The sequence below is a fragment of the Puma concolor genome, chromosome D1 (assembly GCF_028749965.1).
Source record: "Puma concolor isolate L17-30 chromosome D1, mPumCon1.1.hap2, whole genome shotgun sequence".
In the NCBI taxonomy this organism is placed as follows: Eukaryota; Metazoa; Chordata; class Mammalia; order Carnivora; family Felidae; genus Puma; species Puma concolor.
The window spans coordinates 61,858,473-61,877,068 of NC_141676.1; the positions used below are offsets into that span (position 1 = coordinate 61,858,473).

The window sequence follows — 18,596 nt, forward strand, 5'->3', positions numbered from 1 at the left end:
GGATATTGCTTTTGCTAAAGGCAAATGGATTTCAATTCTTCTCCTATCATTCAGGACATCCTAATAAGGTTTGGCAGAGTCTGCTGGTTGTTCCCCAGTATCTTCCCCTTTTTCCTAAGTATCAGAGCCACCAAATGTTAACAAAGCACTGATCAGCCAGAATAAAGACTACATTTCCTAGCCCCTAGAAGCTCTATGGCCATGTGACTTAACTTCTGGTCAGTGGGATGCAAGTAAAATTAGAACATGCAATTTGGGGAAAGTGTCTTTTTTTTTTTTTTAATTTACATTCAAGTTAGTTACTATACAGTGCAACAATGATTTCAGGAGTAGATTCCTTAATGCCCCTTACCCATTTAGCCCATCCGCCCTCCCAAACCCCCTCCAGTAACCCTGTTTGTTCTCCGTACTTAAGAGTCTCTTACATTTCATCCCCTTCCCTGTTTTTATATTACTTTTGTTTCCCTTCTCTTAACGTTCATCTGTTCTATGGCTTAAAGTCTCCACACGAGTGAAGTCACATTTGTCTTTCTCTGAATGACTAATTTCACTTAGCATAATACCCTCTAGTTCGAGCCACGTGGTTGCAAATGGCAAGATTTCATTCTTTTTAATTGCTGAGTAATACTCCATTGTATATATATACACCAAATCTTCTTTACCCATTCATCCATCGATGGACATTTGGGCTCTTTCCATACTTTGGCTATTGTGGATAGCGCTGCTATAAACATTGGGGTGCATGTGTCCCTTTGAAACAGCATACCTGTATCCCTTGGATAAATGCCTAGTAGTGCAATTTCTGGGTGGAAGGTTAGTTCTATTTTTAATTTTTTGAGGAACCTCCATACTGTTTTTCAGAGTGGCTGCACCAGTTTGCATTCCCACCAGCAGCGCAAAAGAGATCCTCTTTCTCCGCATCCTCGCCAACATCTGTTGTTGCCTGAGTTGTTAATGTTAGCCATTCTGACAGGTGTAAGGTGGTATCTCATTGTGGTGTTGATCTGTATTTCCCTGATGATGAGTGATGTTGAGCATTTTTTCATGTGTCTGTTAGCCATCTATCTGGATGACTTCTTTGGAAAAGTGTCTATTCGTGTCTTTTGCCCATTTCTTCACTGGATTATTTATTTTTTGGGTGTTGAGTTTGATAAGTTCTTTATAGATTTTGGATACTAACATTTTATCGGATATGTTGTTTGCAAATATCTTCTCCCATTCCATCGGTTGCCTTTTAGTTTTGCTGATTGTTTCCTTTGCTGTGCAGAAGCTTTTTATTTTGATGAGGTCCCAATAGTTCATTTTTGCTTTTGTTTCCCTTGCCTCTGGAGACGTAATGAGTTGCTGCGGCCAAGGTCAAGAGGTTTTTGCCTGCTTTCTCCTCGAGGATTTTGATGGCTTCCTGTCTCACATTTAGGTCTTTCATCCATTTTGCGTTTATTTTTGTGTATGGTATAAGAAAGTAGTCCATGGGGAGCCTAGGTGGCTCAGTTGGTTTAGCATCCGACTTCGGCTCAGGTCATGATCTCACAGTTCGTGGGTTCGAGCCCCGCGTCAGGCTCTGTTCTGACAACTCAGAGCCTGGGGCCTGCTTCAGATTCTGTGTCTCCCTCTCTCTGTGCCCCACCCCCACTCACACTTTGTCTCTCTCAAAAATAAGCATTAAAAAAATTAAAAAAAAAAAAGAAAAAAAGTGGTCCAGGTTCATTTTTCTGCATGTCACTGTCCAGTTTTCCCAGCACCACTTGCTGAAGAGACTGTCTTTATTCCACTGGATATTCTTTCCTGCTTTGTCAAAGATGAGTTGGTCATACGCTTGGAGGTCCATTACTGGGTTCTCTATTCTGTTCCATTGATCTGAGTGTCTGTTTTTGTGCCATGGGGAAGTGTCTTTAAAAGGACGTGAGGAGGGGTGCCTGGGTGGCTCAGTTGAGTGCCCGACTCTTGATCTCGGTTCAGGTCATGATCCCAGGGTCATGGGATCGAACTCTGTGTCAGGCTCTGCACTGAGCATGGAGCCTGCTTGAGATTCTTATAGATACATATGTATATATATATATATGTATATATATATATATGTATATATATATACATATATATATATATACTTATTTATTTATTTATTTATGGGGTTAGAAATGATGCCCTTCTCCTGCTCTTTCCTTTTTCCTGCAGCCTGGAGTACAGAGGGGATAGTTCAGAGTTTGGATCTTTAGACAGAGACCACTTGATCTAGAAGATGGAGAAAAAAATGCACCTAGGACCCTGATAACCATCTCAGCTCTGCTTTGCCTACAAAAAAGAATTAACCTTTCCTCTTGTTTAAGTCACTGCTACTTTACATTTTCTGTCACCTATCATAACTTGCATTCCTTGCATATTAGCAAGGAAAGAAAAATTAAAAACAGCTTCTCTTTAATGCTTTCGAGTTTTGCGCTTATCATCAATCTGGTCATGAACACAAAGAGTTTTTCTTTGAAATATGCTCAAACTCCAAACTAATGCAAATATAAACAGATCATAAAACCATGTGTGAGTATAGGCCAACACTGGAAAGCAAAAGAGCTGAGCATAACAACAGTATTAACTCTGTCAAAAAAACATCTCACCTGATGGTGAGCTCCAGCAGCTCCTGGGTTCCCTGAGGGTCCAGGTGCTGAAGACTGTACACCCTCTCAAGGCTTTGCTGCAGGAACTGATGGGAAGGGTCCTCATGAGGTGTGATATTGGCAGAAACAGCCGATGACACTAGCTTTCTACCTGGTAACTAAGCAAACATAGTGGTGTTATAGTGCCATCAAATTCTGTGGCTCAGCTTCTGGTAACACACAGAAACAAGAAAAAAACATGAGTCAAATACAGGAAAGGAACAACAGGTGAGGTAATTGTGTAAACAACCTTTCTTTCATTCCTTAGCTTCAGTGGGAGAAATGGAGAGAGAGAAAATGAATATAGTCTATACAATATAACCACAAGCAGCAAGGAGAAAGAAAAGAGAATGGTATAGTATTATTTTCTATTGCTAACTGAAATAAATGGGCTAACCGTAGAAATGGAACTAATAATCGGTCTGTTGTCACATTTATTTTTAAACTTCATTCGATCTTCCAATTCATAGGGAAATGATTTATTCCAAAATAAATTTATATAGCATGCTTTAAATGATGGTAATTATAAATTTTTATATATGATGGTAATTATTATTCTTGTTCTTACTGCTAGTTACCCTCCAAGAAAGGGATGGGGGAGAGCAAAAAGGATTTCACTTTCAATTTTGTAACTTACAGTTTAGATTTTTTAACCACGTACATATAATTATTCTAAATAAAGTCATTTAGAGTCACCTAAGCAGGAATAAGTTAACACAAATCAAGAGCTCAGAAAAGTGCCTGCACACAGTTAACATTCAATAAGTATTTGCCATTATTATTATTATCGTTAATTAAAAAAATTTTTTTCTTTCTGTATCTCTAGGTTTAAAAAAAAACAAAGGTTTATTATTAAAAAATAAACTTGCTGAAAATTATGGCTTTATGTAATGGTTAAAATGTTACACAATATAATCCTTGATCCAAAATATGCTATTCCAGATGCCTGTTTCTTGCCTAACATAACATAACCAATAACTCAGGGACATTTAGAATATGAATCTTCTTAAAAAGTAAAAGTTATAGAAGCAAAAGTACAAAACAGTGGGAGAGAGCCCAAGAGAGAAAGAGAATGAATGAACTAACATGTTTTCAGAGAAAATACAGTCTGCTTTTGGCTATTTGACAACCACAAAGGACCAAAAATCAAAAAACCAAAAATAATGACAACAGCTGTTTTCAACATACCCTTAAGGCAGGAACAAGATGAGAAAGACTGTCTCGGAGGTAGGCATAGTGCCTGAAGGTATGATCTGAGAACAATGCTGGCATTGTTGGACAGGTTTTAGCAGCATTAAAAATAAGAACCAAAACTGCAATGTCTGATGCGTGAGTGGGTTAAGGAGACCTGGAGGTACAAAAGGTTGAGCTGGGCCAAAATCCAGTGTCCCAACTTCCCACCCCCAAAAGTCCAATTAAATGACAATTTTCTAACAAATAAATGCAAATTCAAACAACGAGATACATTACCCATCTCCAAGTTACCCCAATTAACACCCCAATTACCAAAGGTTTTTTAAAATAATGCCTGATGGTGCTAAGAATACTAACAAATAGAAACTTTTGGTACATGGCCTACTAAGGTACATTCTGGCACAATTCCTTTGGATAATAATTTGGCACTAGACAGTAAGAGCCTTTTGAATGTTGAGTAATTCTACATCTCAAATTGTATTCTAAGTAAATAATCATACAGTACAGAATCATTTATAATAGCAAATAATCAGGAACAAACTAAGTGTCCCACACCAGGAGAATGACTTATACACCTGTGTTTCACCTACTTGATGGAGTATTATGCAATCATTAAAAATTGTACTTATGGGGATACCTGGGTGGCTCAGTCGGTGAAGCATTCGACTCCTGCTTTCAGTTCGGGTCATGATCTCACAGTTTGTGAGTTTGAGACCCATGTCAGGCTCCCGCTAACAGCCCAGAGCCTGCTTGGGATTCATGTTCTCATTCTCTTTCTTTTCTTTTCTTTTCTTTTTTCTTTCTTTTCTTTCTCTCTCTCTCTCTCCCCCCCTCCCCAACTTGCACTCTCTCAAAAATAAATAAACTTAAAAAAGAAGAAAAACATATTTATGAAGAATGTATAAATTCTTCTGTAGCACAAGCACTTTGTCATAAGTGCAAAAAGCAGGCTCTAACATAGAGGATATGATGGCAGCTATTTATTATCAGATATTTGATGATGAGATAAACTATGTTAAAAAATAACAGCAAAAACACAATCCCAAGGCTTAAAAAAGGAAAAAAGAAATACACCAAAATACTAATGGTCGATTACTATGATTAGTAGGACTTCGAATGTTAAGTATGAAGTTTCTTCTTTCAACTGTGTGGATTTTTTTCCTTTTCATATTAATTTTATAACAAAGAGAAAACTGGAAATTAAAAGATAAACATAGTTTCCAATCTTCCATATGTATCCCTATAGAAGTGCCTGCTATTTTCCTACCCAATATCCATTCTTCTTTGCTAATAGAATACTCATTTTACTCCAAATATTCTCTAGCTTTCTGCTCAGAACCTGGGCCTGACGATTGGAGCTCTGACAGCAATGCTGGACAACTGAAAATGGCAGAAGAGAAAGAAGCAGCTAGGATCACTAAGAATAATGTAGAGCTGCTATACCAGCACTAGACTGTGTGCCTCCCGATTTCTTTTACCTTGAAGAAAAGTAAATACCATAACTTGTTTAAACTACATTTGGGGGCAATTTCTTTCACTAACAGACAAACATATTTCCTAAACAACATAATCTTCCAACTATGCAGAAAAATATCTTAACATAACAGGTTTCGTTCAATACATCATGTGTAATTTGTAATAACACATAGCCCAAAAGCCCCTCTAATGAGCTGAATTTCAAACAGCTGTAGTATCACACATTTAGAGGTAAGGTCTGGGATGTGCCTTTCTCAGTGGTAACACAAAGTCAGGCATGGTTAGTACATCAATTAAACAGATTGTTTAAAATGTATCCAAACACACTGTGAAAATAAACATACAGAATTAAGAGAGAACACACCGTCAACTTACAAAAGCACTTACTTGGCTGATCTTTATCTCCATTAATACATCCCAAACCTCACCAAGAATCTGCTATAGAGAGAAAAGAACCCTCAGAGAGTGTGGATGCACCGATGTAAATGTATTCCCATTACTGGAAAACAACTGCAGGACATGCTTTCCCTGGTTATCACAAACCCACTGAACTTGTATCAGAGGCAAAGCAATCCTGCAGTCTAGCTCAACACATCCCCTCCTCAGGCTACAGATAAAGTTAAACTCCGAGTAACACAAGGGGAAAGCTCATAGGTTTTAAAAACAAAGACGTCTTTGAATCCCACATTTGCTGCTTGGAGAGTTATTTAGACTCTCTAACCCTCAGTCTCCTCATCTGTAAACCGGGAATAATACCTTCTCCCACGGGTATTTGGAAGATCAGTAGTAAATGTATAAGGCATGAAACGGTGTATGGAATATAGCAGGGGCTCAAGAAATGGTAAAAAAAAAATAAAAAACAATAATAATAATTGTTATTATTATTATAGTAGTAGTAGCAGTAGTAAATAGCAAATGTGAATTACTGTGAAAACATGAATGAAAGCTAAGAATAATAACTACCAGGCTCCCTCAGGATATACTCTTAACTAAAAGAAATGAAAAAAATTAAACTTGGACCCCCACCCCCAGCTACATTGCAGAAAAAGATGCCAAAACACCCCCACTAAATCAGCAGAGTCTGTCCTAAGCACAGAGGATACAAGCTGGATCATCCATGTCTGGTTCAGCTGTGTCAAAAAACGGATGGGTGCTCAGGAGCTCTGGCACCAAGGGAAGCACCAGGGTTGGATGTCGACTTCCCAGAAACTTTAAGCATCTGAAACAAACAAATTGAGAGCCCACCTTAATAACTTAATATATGCTTTAAAAAGTACCGGGGACTGGAATCAGAAAACCTGATTCAGAATTGCAAATTCTCAAACATCTACTTTTGCTACCTCTGTGACCTCAGATAAGTCATTCAATGATTCTGGAAACTCAGTTAATTCATCTAAAAAAATTCCTATTATGAAAATTAAAGGGCTAGTATGACATAAATTACTGCTGGTTATTTAACCAACAGCCATTTTCGCCATTTTCCTTGCCAAGAAAACCCTGTCTTTCCTCGGATATCAGGTAGGTGCTCAGAGAAGCAAGGGCTCAACAACAATTGGTCTAAACTCATCGTGGCAATCCCACTCCCATTTTCCAGTGACTGCTTTGCAGGTAATAAGGTAACCCATTTCTGGTCAAAGGAGCAAGAAGGAAAGTCTAGTGGGGAGCTTCTCAGGAATGTTCTCCTAATCAAATAAAAAGAGAAATGTGTGAGAAGGTATACCTTTTCTTTTCTGCCTTAAGATACTATCTTATGAGGCAGCCATCTTGCAACTAATGAGAAGAAAGCCAAGGGAACTGCAGAGAAATCAACCAGATTACTAACCCTGTTAAACTGAATTACCAATCCTGAAACCAACTTTCTGACTTGTCATGCCAAAAAATTAGACCTTATTGTTTAAGCCACTTTTAATCAGATTTTCTATTACAAAAATGCAAAAGCATTCTAACTGATATCCTGGGTGAAGTTCTGAAATCAGAAGAGACCTGAAACGTGAAAATTAACAACTGTGTGGCCTTGGGCAGATAAATTTCTTACTACAAAATGGGATTAAAAAAATCATTGCCTCATACAGTTGCTGTAAGGATTAAATGAGATAATAAATAAAAAGTACTTAGCAAAGGGTCACATAGTAAGAACTCAATTAGCTATTATTAAGCAGCTATTAGTTAACTATTAGGACTACAAGAAAACCCTTTATAAGCTATAAAGAACTACATGTGTACTGGTAATTAGGCATTTTATTATTATTATGGTTTAGAAGGTGTGCTGAATTAAAAAGAAATTAAATCCTTATTTCTATTCTTGTGGAGTTTATGATCCAGCTAGGGCAAAGATGACAAGTACTACAAGTTAATGAACTACCAAATGAATGATACTCTGTTTTCTACCTGTCAAAGGTAGAAGAGATCACCATTGATAGAGAAGGTTTCACAAAGGAGATGGGAGTTCACCAGGGACTGGAGAATAGGTAGACTGGCAATAGAGAAAAAACAAACACCATGAACAAATTCATGGATATATGGAGTATGATAGGTATCCCATTTCAAATACTTGATCTTTTTAGGAAAGCACACGTTTCCCCAGTTCTACTTTTCCTCCTATGTGAAAAGCACTTACTGCACTAGTTTTCTGAACTCTCTCAACCCTTTTCTCATTCTGTTTTAGGGGACATTGTAAATTTTATAGTTTGACCTCCAGGTACCACTCCTTTATTTGATTTCCTATTTATTATATTCGGATCTCCCAAGCACCTGGGCCTCTCTAAAACTGGACTTCATTTCTGACTTGTAACATTTTTTCTGTCTCATCCACCTCCTCATCTACATATTCCCTACTTCTCACCCCTCCTGATATGTGAAGGCTAGGTCTCTAAGTTGAATCTGTTCTTAACTCTCCACGGCACCTAACACAGTGACTGGGTCATATAAACAGAATAAACTACCTTCTTCAAAACTTTCATTTATCTATCTTTAAAAATGTCATAAAAACATGCCACTCTTGTGCTTGCTTCGGCAGCACATATACTAAAAAAAAAAAGAAAAAGAAAATGCCACTTTGACTATTCCTTTACTCTTTTATCACATTCTTTTTGATATTCCTAAGTAAAGCCACCATTCATGCAAAGAGATGAAAATTCAAATGATAATGAATAGGTAACTTCAAAATCTTTTGGATCACTATAAGGTGAAAGAGCTTTCTGTCCACAATCACCCAATAAAGACAGTCTTATATAAATATTCTGGTAATAACCCCGTATCTTATGTTAAGGCAAGTTCTGTGTTGCCACAGAACTACAGATACTGATACAGGTGTTTTTCCCCACTACAACTACCCCACACCCCAAATGACTGAGTGTTCCTTGAAGATTCCCCTGGTATTTTCAGTTTTAATATATCCTACAAGTACCTGATTTGACCCAGTTTTTCTATTTTTAGTAACAAATTTTTCTGAAAAATCAATAAATTATACCACTAGAGTGATCTCATCACATAAGCTCACTTAAATATTTGGGGCACAATAACATACATTTTATAATAAACGTATGCAAGTAGTTCTTCAAACAGCAATTCATGAACAATGGTAAATTTGACTCTAGTCAGTAAAGGTACAGGTAACCAAGGGAAAAAATGATTGTCATTTGTAGATAAAGTGCCAAGTCCTGCATCTAATCTCTGTAACTATGGCTGTGATCCTACACAAAATGCAAAAGAGACAAAGAAGTGGTTAACACTATATAGGAGAAAAGGAACCTAATCAACTCATCTCTGTACCTCTAACACTTACCACAGGGCTTGGCACACAGTAAGTATATGGTAGCAGGCACATATTATCTGCTAGGCAGATGGATGGACAAACAAATAATCTAAAATGTGATATTCAATTTAGGAATTAGACTCCTGAGTGTCCAGTTGAGTCAGGTTTCTAAATTGAAGGCAAAATTGAGAGTCATACCCTTAATCTATGATGAGCCACTGAATAATGTCAATACTGTGCATTTACCACATTATTGGACTCAGTGAACAAATGAGCAAAAAGTCCTTACTTCCATATGGAGTCCCTATCAGTGGGGTACTTGGTTAGATTTTTCAGCAGCTCCACCAGTGCAAGATGAATCCCTTCTTTGGTTGAAACATTAGTACAGCATAAAAGTTCGTGAAGAGCCTCTCGAATATCTCTGGACGAATCCTTTAAAAAAAGATCATATTAAAAGCAGTCACTGTGGATTAGCTTATTACGGGAGAGTGTACAAGTTACAACGGGACTACAGGATACAGAGTCTCTTAACTTTCTGGGAGGGGAGGGACTAGCAGTTGAGAAGACTTCACAGAAGAGGTAATTAACTGAGATCTGAAGAATTCATTCATTGGTTCATTCATTCATACAAATTCAACATTTACTGAACACTTATTAAACATTTATCAAGCACCTATGATGTACACCAAGTGCTAGGGGCATAACATCAACTGAAATCAAATCTCTGCTTTCAGGAGCTTCATTCTAGTGAAAAGACAAAATAAATAACTATATAGGTCAGACAGTGATAAGTACTCTGGAGAAACTATAAAGCAAGTTCAAGGTAAGAATACTCAGATAGGTGGGGTATTTTACCTAGGATAATGAAAGGGAGCAGCAAGCATAAAGACCATGAAATGGAAGCATGTTTGAAAAATAGCAGGGAAGCCCATGTGGCTAGAGCAGAGTAAATAAAAACAGAGTACTACAAGGCGGTGTTAGAGAAATGGCCTCTTCCATCCCCAACACCTGCTCCACCTCACTAAAATGATTGGAAAAGGTCACCAACAACTTCCTAATGCTAAAAGAAACATACACATATCAGTTCTGTTCTTCTTGGCTGTCTCCATATCATTTGTTGTCAGTTCTTCAAAACTTTTCAACGTAGACAATTTGAAATGCATACAAAAATAGACATAATAAATCCCTCAGTTTCAACAATTAACTCATAGCCAATCTTGTTTCATTTATACCTTTATCCACTCTTCCCAATCAGACTGGTTTGAAGCCAGAGAAATCATATCATTTCATTTGTACACATTTCCATACATATTTTCTAAGTGATTCCTTATTTTATTATTTTTTTTATTTGAGAGAGAGAGAGAGAGCTCATATGAGCTGGGGAGAGGGGTGGAGGGGGAGAGAGAGAATCTTAAGCAGTCTCCACACTCAGTGCACAGTCTGACTTGGGGGTCGATTCCTCTACCCCAGGATCATGACCTGAGCCAAAATCAAGAATAAGATAAAAACAGAGAGGGAGGCAAACCATAAGAGACACTTACATACAGAGAACAAACTGAGGGTTGCTGGAAGGGAGGTCAGTGGTAGAGGATGGGCAAAATGTGTGATAGGCATTAATGAGGGCACTTGTTGGGATGAGCACTGAGTGTTACAGGTAAGTGATGAATCAATGGGTTCTACTCCTAAAACCAATACTGCACTGTATGTTAACCTGAATTAAAAAAAAAAAAAAAAAAAGAGTCCAATGCTCACGTGACTGAGCCACCCAGGTGCCTTGATTCCTTACCTTAAAAAAAAAAATCACAAAACCAGCATCATGCCTAAAAATTTAATAATTCTTTATTATCAAATATCCAGCCAATATTCAAATTTCTCTGACTTAAAAAGTTTGTTTATTCTAGACGAGATACAACTAAGGTCCACACATTACAATTGGGTAATATGCTCCTTAAGCAACTTTTTCTCTAACATTTTTTTATTTTATATTTGAGAGAAAGAGAAAAACAAAGAAAAAGAGAGAGAGAGAGAGAGAGAACACAAGCAGGGGAGGGGCAGAGAGATGGAGAAAGAATCTGAAGCAGGCTCCAGGCTCTGAGCTGTCAGCACAGAGCCCAAGGCGGGGCTTGAACTCAGGAGCAATGAGGTCATGACCTGAGCTGAAAGACTGAGTCACCTAGGTGTGCCATTAAGCATCTTTTAATATGTAAAATACCTCACATTTCCCGCCCAGTAATATTTCCCTGTATATCCTGTGATGGTAGTTAGATTTAGAGGCTTGATCAGATTGATGTTTTTCTTATAAGACCACTTCACAGGTGGTACGGTGTGCTTCCCTCAGGAACGATAGGACACCTGTTTCTCTTTTGTGATGTTAGTAACCACTGGTAATCACTGCCTCGATTACTAATTCACTAAAGTTGTAAAACTGCTGTACAAGTCCTATCATTCTTCTTTATTTATTAATGGAAAACTTCTATAAAGAGAAACTTCCCTTATCAACTAGCTGGTTATCATGAAGTTCAATTTGTACAGGAAAAGGAAGGATTAATGCTTGATTCCTTAATTTACCAGTTTCCAAAATAAGTTGATTATTTATTATCATTACTTGTTATTATATAAAGAATCTTCCAAAGATGACTAATGCAGTGCTTATTTGCCACTATTTATTTTCTTTGCTTAAGTATTGTTCAAATCTTTTGCTAATTTTGTAATTGGATGGTTTACTATTGAATTTTGAGAATTCTTTACATATTCTTTATCAGATGTGTCTTGCAAATATTTTCTGCCAGTCTATGGTATGTTTTTTCAAAACCAGATTTTCCTTTTGCTTAGAAAAACAGAAATTTACTGTCTTAGCTCTGGAGGCCTGAAGTTCAGAATCAAGGTATGAGCAGGGCTGGTTCCTTCTGAGGCTATGAAGAAGACTGTGCCAGGCCTCTCCAGCTTCCAGTAGCCTTGGCATTCCTTAGCTTATAGATGGCATTCTCTCTGCCTTCACATCACCTTCCCTCTATGGATGTTTGTTTCCAAGTCCACCCTCACCTTTTTATACAGTGTATATATTAAAGGCATTATATATGTTTGATCTGATCCCATTATCTCTCTGTATTGTAGTAAAATATACACAACATAAAATTTACCATTTTTAGTCAACATACATTTTTTTTTTTTCAACGTTTATTTATTTTTGGGACAGAGAGAGACAGAGCATGAACGGGGGAGGGGCAGAGAGAGAGGGAGACACAGAATCGGAAACAGGCTCCAGGCTCTGAGCCATCAGCCCAGAGCCCGACGCGGGGCTCGAACTCACGGACCACGAGATCGTGACCTGGCTGAAGTCGGACGCTTAACTGACTGCGCCACCCAGGCGCCCCAGTCAACATACATTTTAAGTGTACAGTTCTATAGCATTAAATACATTTACGTTGTTGTGCTGTTTCTATAATTACTTAAAAGTGTCTTTCTGAAGAGCTTTTAAGTTTTGATAAAGTCCAATTTAATCTAGTTACTTCTCTTATAGGTTAAGTTTTGGTGTCATACCTAAGAAATCTTTGTCTAATCCAAGGTCACAAATATTTTCTCCTATAAGTTTTATAGTATTAAGTTTTACTTAATACGTGAAAGAAATCAAACTAAAAACTTTCAAGGATATGTCTGTATCCACATAGCAAAATCTAACAATCAGAGGACGCTTCCAAAGTCGGGTTGGAAACATGCTTTCTTTTTTTAAAAATTTTTTTTTTCAACGTTTTCTATTTATTTTTGGGACAGAGAGAGACAGAGCATGAACGGGGGAGGGGCAGAGAGAGAGGGAGACACAGAATCGGAAACAGGCTCCAGGCTCCGAGCCATCAGCCCAGAGCCTGATGCGGGGCTCGAACTCACGGACCGCGAGATCGTGACCTGGCTGAAGTCGGACGCTTAACCGACTGCGCCACCCAGGCGCCCCAGGAAACATGCTTTCTTTATTCTCCAGAAACCCTCCTTCAACCTGCAGGTCTCTCAATTTTTCACTCCGCAGAGTTACCTGGACCAGCTTCTTAATAAGCACATCTGACCATGTCATTGCTCTATTTAGGAACCTCGTTTAGCTTCCCCACGCTTGTGGGGCAAAGCTCAGGCTCCCCAGCACTGCATACAAAGTCCTTCACAATCGCTTCTCTGCTCATTTCTCCCTCAGAGCCACGTGAACTTCTCAACATCCCTGTCCATGCTGTGCCATTTCAGCCTTCCCAGCCTTCATCTGTGGCCATATGCTATCGCTCTGGCTAGAATGTCATTCCTTAGCTTACTTTTGATACTATCTTGTAATTACTGATCTATACTTCTGCCTTCTCTATAAAACCGTGAGCAACTCAGAGGTAAGAACTAGTACTGTCTTCCACATCCTCAGAACCTGGCACAGAACCAGACTCCGTAAAAAATAAATCAGGAAATATTTTCTGAATGACTTTATCAATATTATGAACTACTAACAGGCCAAGCATTTTACATGAATTCACTTTCAATTCTCATAAGAAACAAATGAATATGTGGAATTATCCTCACTTTTTACTTGAGAAAACCAAGGACCAGAGAGAATAAATAACTTGTCCAAAGTCACAAAGTTGTAGGACACCCTGAATAACTTCCAGGTGTTCTTCTCTTAATAGGATTTTCTTTTTTAAGTTTATTTATTTATTTTGAGAGAAAGACAGAGAGAGAGTGCAAGTGGGGAAGGGGCAGAAAAAGGGAGAGACACCATCCTGAGCAGGCTCTGTGCAGACAAGCGATGTGGGGCTTGAACTCAGGAACCTGTGAGATCATGACCTGAGCTAAGATCAAGAGTCAGAGCTTGTGGGTGAGCTACCCAGACAGCCCACCTAATATGACTTTCAAAGCTCTGCAAGAGCTGGTCCCACTCACCTCCAGGCCTAATCTCATACCACACACGAAGTACTCTTTGTACAGCCAGCTCTCTTTTGGTCCCTCCACTGCCCATGCTTCTGCCTACCACAGTTTCTAGACTTGCTGCTCCTCTTCCTGGAATAGCCTTATACCCCACACTCCCAACTCTTCCTGCCATGTGAGAGCCTAATTCCTTCTTCGGAGATCAGCTTCAGAAGCCTTCCCTGCTTGCTGCACCCCCTTAGCCCCTACAGACCAAGTGCTTCTATGACATACTCCCATGGGACCTCACTCCTTTCTGTCATGAGCTCCTCACTCAGCTTATTACTATACCTTCATTATGTTGTATCTGTCTACCTCCCTCATACCTAAATTATAAGGTCCACGAGAGCAGCACCATGGTTCCTGCTCACTACTGTATCCTCCTTAACACAGTGCCTACCACATAATAGGTGGTTAATAAACACAAAACAACAACAACAACAAAAACAAAAAAAACCCAGGTGAAAAGGAAAGACCAAAGACAAGGACTGACAGGTTGATTCCAATCTGTCTGGTTCTACATGCCGTGAACTTAACCATTAGACACAATGCTTTCCATATGAACAAATCACCACCACTGATAGGAGGCAGCTATATTGATAAATTGGAAAAACTATATTCAAAGTAATAAGAAAATAATTTTGACTGTGTTTCTTAAGAAATTCCTAGTTATACAGCTGAGCTGTGCAGATCTGTTCTAGGACATGTTTACTAAGCATCCACTAAGTGTATGTTACTACACTGAACCCTGAAAGGAATACGATGAAGGGTACAACATGGTCACTCTCTCTAAGTAGCTCATAATCTCACAGAACGCCTGGATGGCTCAGTCATTTGAGCACCGGACTTTGGCTCGGGTCATGATCTCACGGTTTGTTGAGTTCGGCCCCGCACCAGGTTCGCTGCTGTTATCGCAGAGCCAGCTTTTGATCCTCCCTCTCCCTCTCTCTCTGCCTCTCCCCAGCTTGTGCATGGGCATGTGCTCACTCTCTCTCTCTCTCTCAAAAATAAAAATAAACATGAAAAAAAAGTAGCTCGTGATGTCATCAGGGAGGTGAGATAATACCTGCCATTAATGATAAAATGTGAAAATGTGAAAACTGTAATAAGAGATACATAAGCATGCTTGGCCCTGTGAACAATTCTGTACACCAAAACATTGCTTGGAACATAGCTCAGATATTTAGCAAACATGTCCTGAGCATCTACTTGTGTCAGACACTGCACCGCACTAGAAATAAAAAAATGAAAGAAGCCAGGATCCTGCCCCCTTAAGAAGTTCTCAGTCTTGTGAAATAAAGAATTAAAGAATCAAAAAACATCCTGATCTATGCTAAACACAGGGTGACACAGGAGTACAAAGGAGTGCTACTTAACCCACTTGCTGTGGGTTGGTTAGGGAATATGCTGCCTGATGCAGATCCTGAGAATACGCATGAGTCTACTAGGTGAGAAGTGGCTAAAAAAGGAAAAGAAAAGTGGCAGAGGGGGGAAACTTACAGTGAAAGAAAAATGGTGAGGAAAAGCATGCTGATTAGGGGAGTGACTCCAGTATAAAGTTCAAGACGAGGAATGGTGGAAAAGAATGCAAAAAAGGAAAGGCGGGGCTAGGTTGCAGGGCCCACCCACGGAGAACAATGCACAGAATGCTAGCTTGTCTTCTGAGGAAAAAAGCACATGAAAAACTATAGATACAGACTTAAAATTCAGGAAAGAGCTTACCAGAAGTGCTGAGCAACTGAGAAAATTGATAGCAAACTTCAAAATCAAAGCACCCAATCCATTTTCTGAAGTAGATAGCAGAAATCTGTAACAAGTGCTAATGACTACATCCAATAGCTACCCCTTTCACAGTATCTGAAAAACCAAAACCAAATCGAACGAAACCAGAAAAGACACCAGAGACCAAATCTCATTTATTAGTATTTTGAAAACCTTCGGTAGTCACAAATAAAATCCCAATACTTGAGAAAAATAATTCAAGAACCACAGAGAGTTGTACAGCCTGGGAGGCTAATGTGTGTTCTTATCCTGGCACAGCCACTTATTAGCTCTGTGACCTCACACAAATTACTTTCTTTTCTGTAAAACTCCAAGGTTGAATGAGTCTATTCCCTAAGATCCATTTCTGCTTTAACATCGTATGATTCACTAGAAGAACTAAATCAAATCAAAGGCTGAAAAGAATTCTTCATTATTTAGCCCCTGCCCTAATTATCTGTAACCACTTCTCTCCCTGCTTCTATTACTTCAGCTCTATGCTACTTCACAATGAATGCCTTTTAATTACTCACATGCATCATACTCACTCTTACCTCTGGATCCGTAGACACTGCTCCCCTGGTGCCCTTCCACCCCCACCACTGGTGTCATCCCTTCCTAAGAAAGGGTCTCACCAAGTCCTACTCCTCCTTCAAGTGTCCACTACAGCAGTCCTTCCTCCTTCCCCACCTCCCAAGCTTACCTCAGACAATTCAGGTCACAACCTGTCAGTATCCTCGGGGAACCCTGTGTATTCCCCATCACAGCCATTCTAAGCTCTCTTTTAGTTTCCTGTTTAACAGCGAGTCTTCTGCACTTGGCAGAGTTGGGTACTAAAAAGACAGAATGGCGCTGCCCACACACTACTGCATCCCCAGTACCTAGCACAATGCCTGGTTTAAAAAAAAAAAAGTGGCACTCAGTAGTTACTGGTGAAGAAACGAGTAACAAACTGAAGACTCACCTCTAACACAGCCAGGACGGTGTCAAGCTGATCCTCTCGGAGGGTGATATTGTTAGAAATTTTTCTCATGGTGTGTATGGACTGCAGACGTACTTCCTCAATTTCATCATTAAACATGTCGACCAGGAAATCAAGGCACTTCTCAGCAAAAGAGGGTGAAGACTGGGCCAGCATGCAGAGAGCCTCCACAGCAGCAATGCGGACCTCTACAGAAAAGGAGACCAATAAAACCGCACATCAGGTTAAGAGCCATGGGACGAGTCCAAGGATTCTTTCTCGTTCAGGTTCGTCTTTCGCTTTCTACTCCTCTCACTTGACAAGCTCTCTCTGGAAGATCTCCTCCATGCCCACAGATTTGGCTACCACCTTCACGGTGACCTAAGAACAAGGACTTTGGTGTCAGAGGGACTAAGGTTTAGATCCTGACTCTGGAGACATGTGATCAAGTCACACTTCTGTCTCCATTAAGTGAATTTCTTGAAAACTAAAGTTCTTATTTAACTCAGTACTCCAACCACAGTACTCCACTCAGTACTTTTTTAAAAAAACAGATTTTATATTACATTAGGATTAAAACAGACTAGGTATCATTTTCGCATTTTAGAAATAAGATTCGGCAAAGTGAATAAACTTGCCTTAAAGTGAGTAAGAACACAGATAAGGTCTGCCGATTCTAGACTAGCATCACACAGTGGCTAAGGATACATGCTTTAGAATGAGAAAGATCTCACAGTGAATTGTGAAGAATAATCCCTCCATTAACTTGGAGAGAGATCTTGAATAAGTAACTTCCAAATGCCTCATTTTTTCCCCCTTAACCAGACATAATACTCGTTTCCTTACAAAGTAGTTAGGAGAACTAAATGACATAATACAGGTAAAGCATATAGCACACTGCCTGGCATATATGTTAAAAGCTTAGTAGGTAGGTATCAGCTACAGCATAGGCATGGGTCTTATAAGCACTCTGAAAACAGAGGCATGTCTTCTCTTTGTATGCCCCAAACAGGTAACAGTGAAGCCACTAAATTCAGGAAGCCCCTCATTCATTCACTAGTAATGTTTCCTGAATGTGTACTACATGCCAGGCCCTGTGCTGGGACACAAAGATGAGAGATGAATAAGCTATAGACAATGCTCTCGAGATTTCCATACATGCTTCTTTTGTTCCTGGTCCCCACATGGTTCTGCCATGAAATGTACAGTTCCAAAAAAGGAAGAAAAATAAACCACTCAAATTGTGGTTAAAACTCACAAATATAATTTGTTTTTGTATAAGAAAGATTTTATAGACACTTTAAAAGCAGAGTTACTACATTAAAGGGAGACGACTCCTATTGTTCTTGGTAGTTTTGAATTCTTCCTTTCATCAGAAGGGAAGGATTTACTACACTTCATAATAATGTAATTTAAACATGAAATTGCTAATAATTACAAAGAAAGCCAGAGATGGACCCAAATCTATTAACTGTGGGTTCTTCTGCCTAGGGCTTTACCCATTATGTCACACTAAATCACATGTAACTCTTACAAATCCACAAAGAGAATCACAGAGACTTCTGATCAGAGGGAGATAATTAGTAGAGACCTGAGCTGATGCCAATTCCAAGCAAAAGCAAAGAAACTTGGTGTTTCACTTTGTATGCGTACTCTGGTAAGTTAACTATTTCTACTAGACATTTTGGAATGCTGAAATGTATTACAGTCTTGGGACACCTGGGTGGCTAAGTCAATTGAGCAACTGACACTTGATTTCGGCTCAGGTCATGATCCCAGAGCCATGGATCAAGCCCTGCACTGGGCTCCATGTTGAGTGTGGAGACTGCTTAAGACTGACTCTCTCTGACTCTCTCTGACTGACTCTCTCTCT

At 39.1% G+C, this 18,596-nt stretch overlaps 1 protein-coding gene across 2 annotated transcripts in view; it reads right to left on the reverse strand.

The window, feature by feature from the left end:
- INTS4 (integrator complex subunit 4) overlaps positions 1-18,596 on the reverse strand; it is a 120,817-nt gene that overhangs the window by 29,242 nt on the left and 72,979 nt on the right. For both annotated transcript variants that reach the window (XM_086678399.1, XM_086678400.1), the window contains 5 exons: positions 16,727-16,932; positions 9,362-9,504; positions 6,422-6,537; positions 3,837-3,970; positions 2,610-2,767 (listed from right to left, as the gene is read on the reverse strand). In XM_086678399.1, the coding sequence (XP_086534525.1) occupies positions 2,610-2,767; positions 3,837-3,970; positions 6,422-6,537; positions 9,362-9,504; positions 16,727-16,932 (757 nt within the window). The remainder of the gene's footprint in view (positions 1-2,609; positions 2,768-3,836; positions 3,971-6,421; positions 6,538-9,361; positions 9,505-16,726; positions 16,933-18,596) is intronic.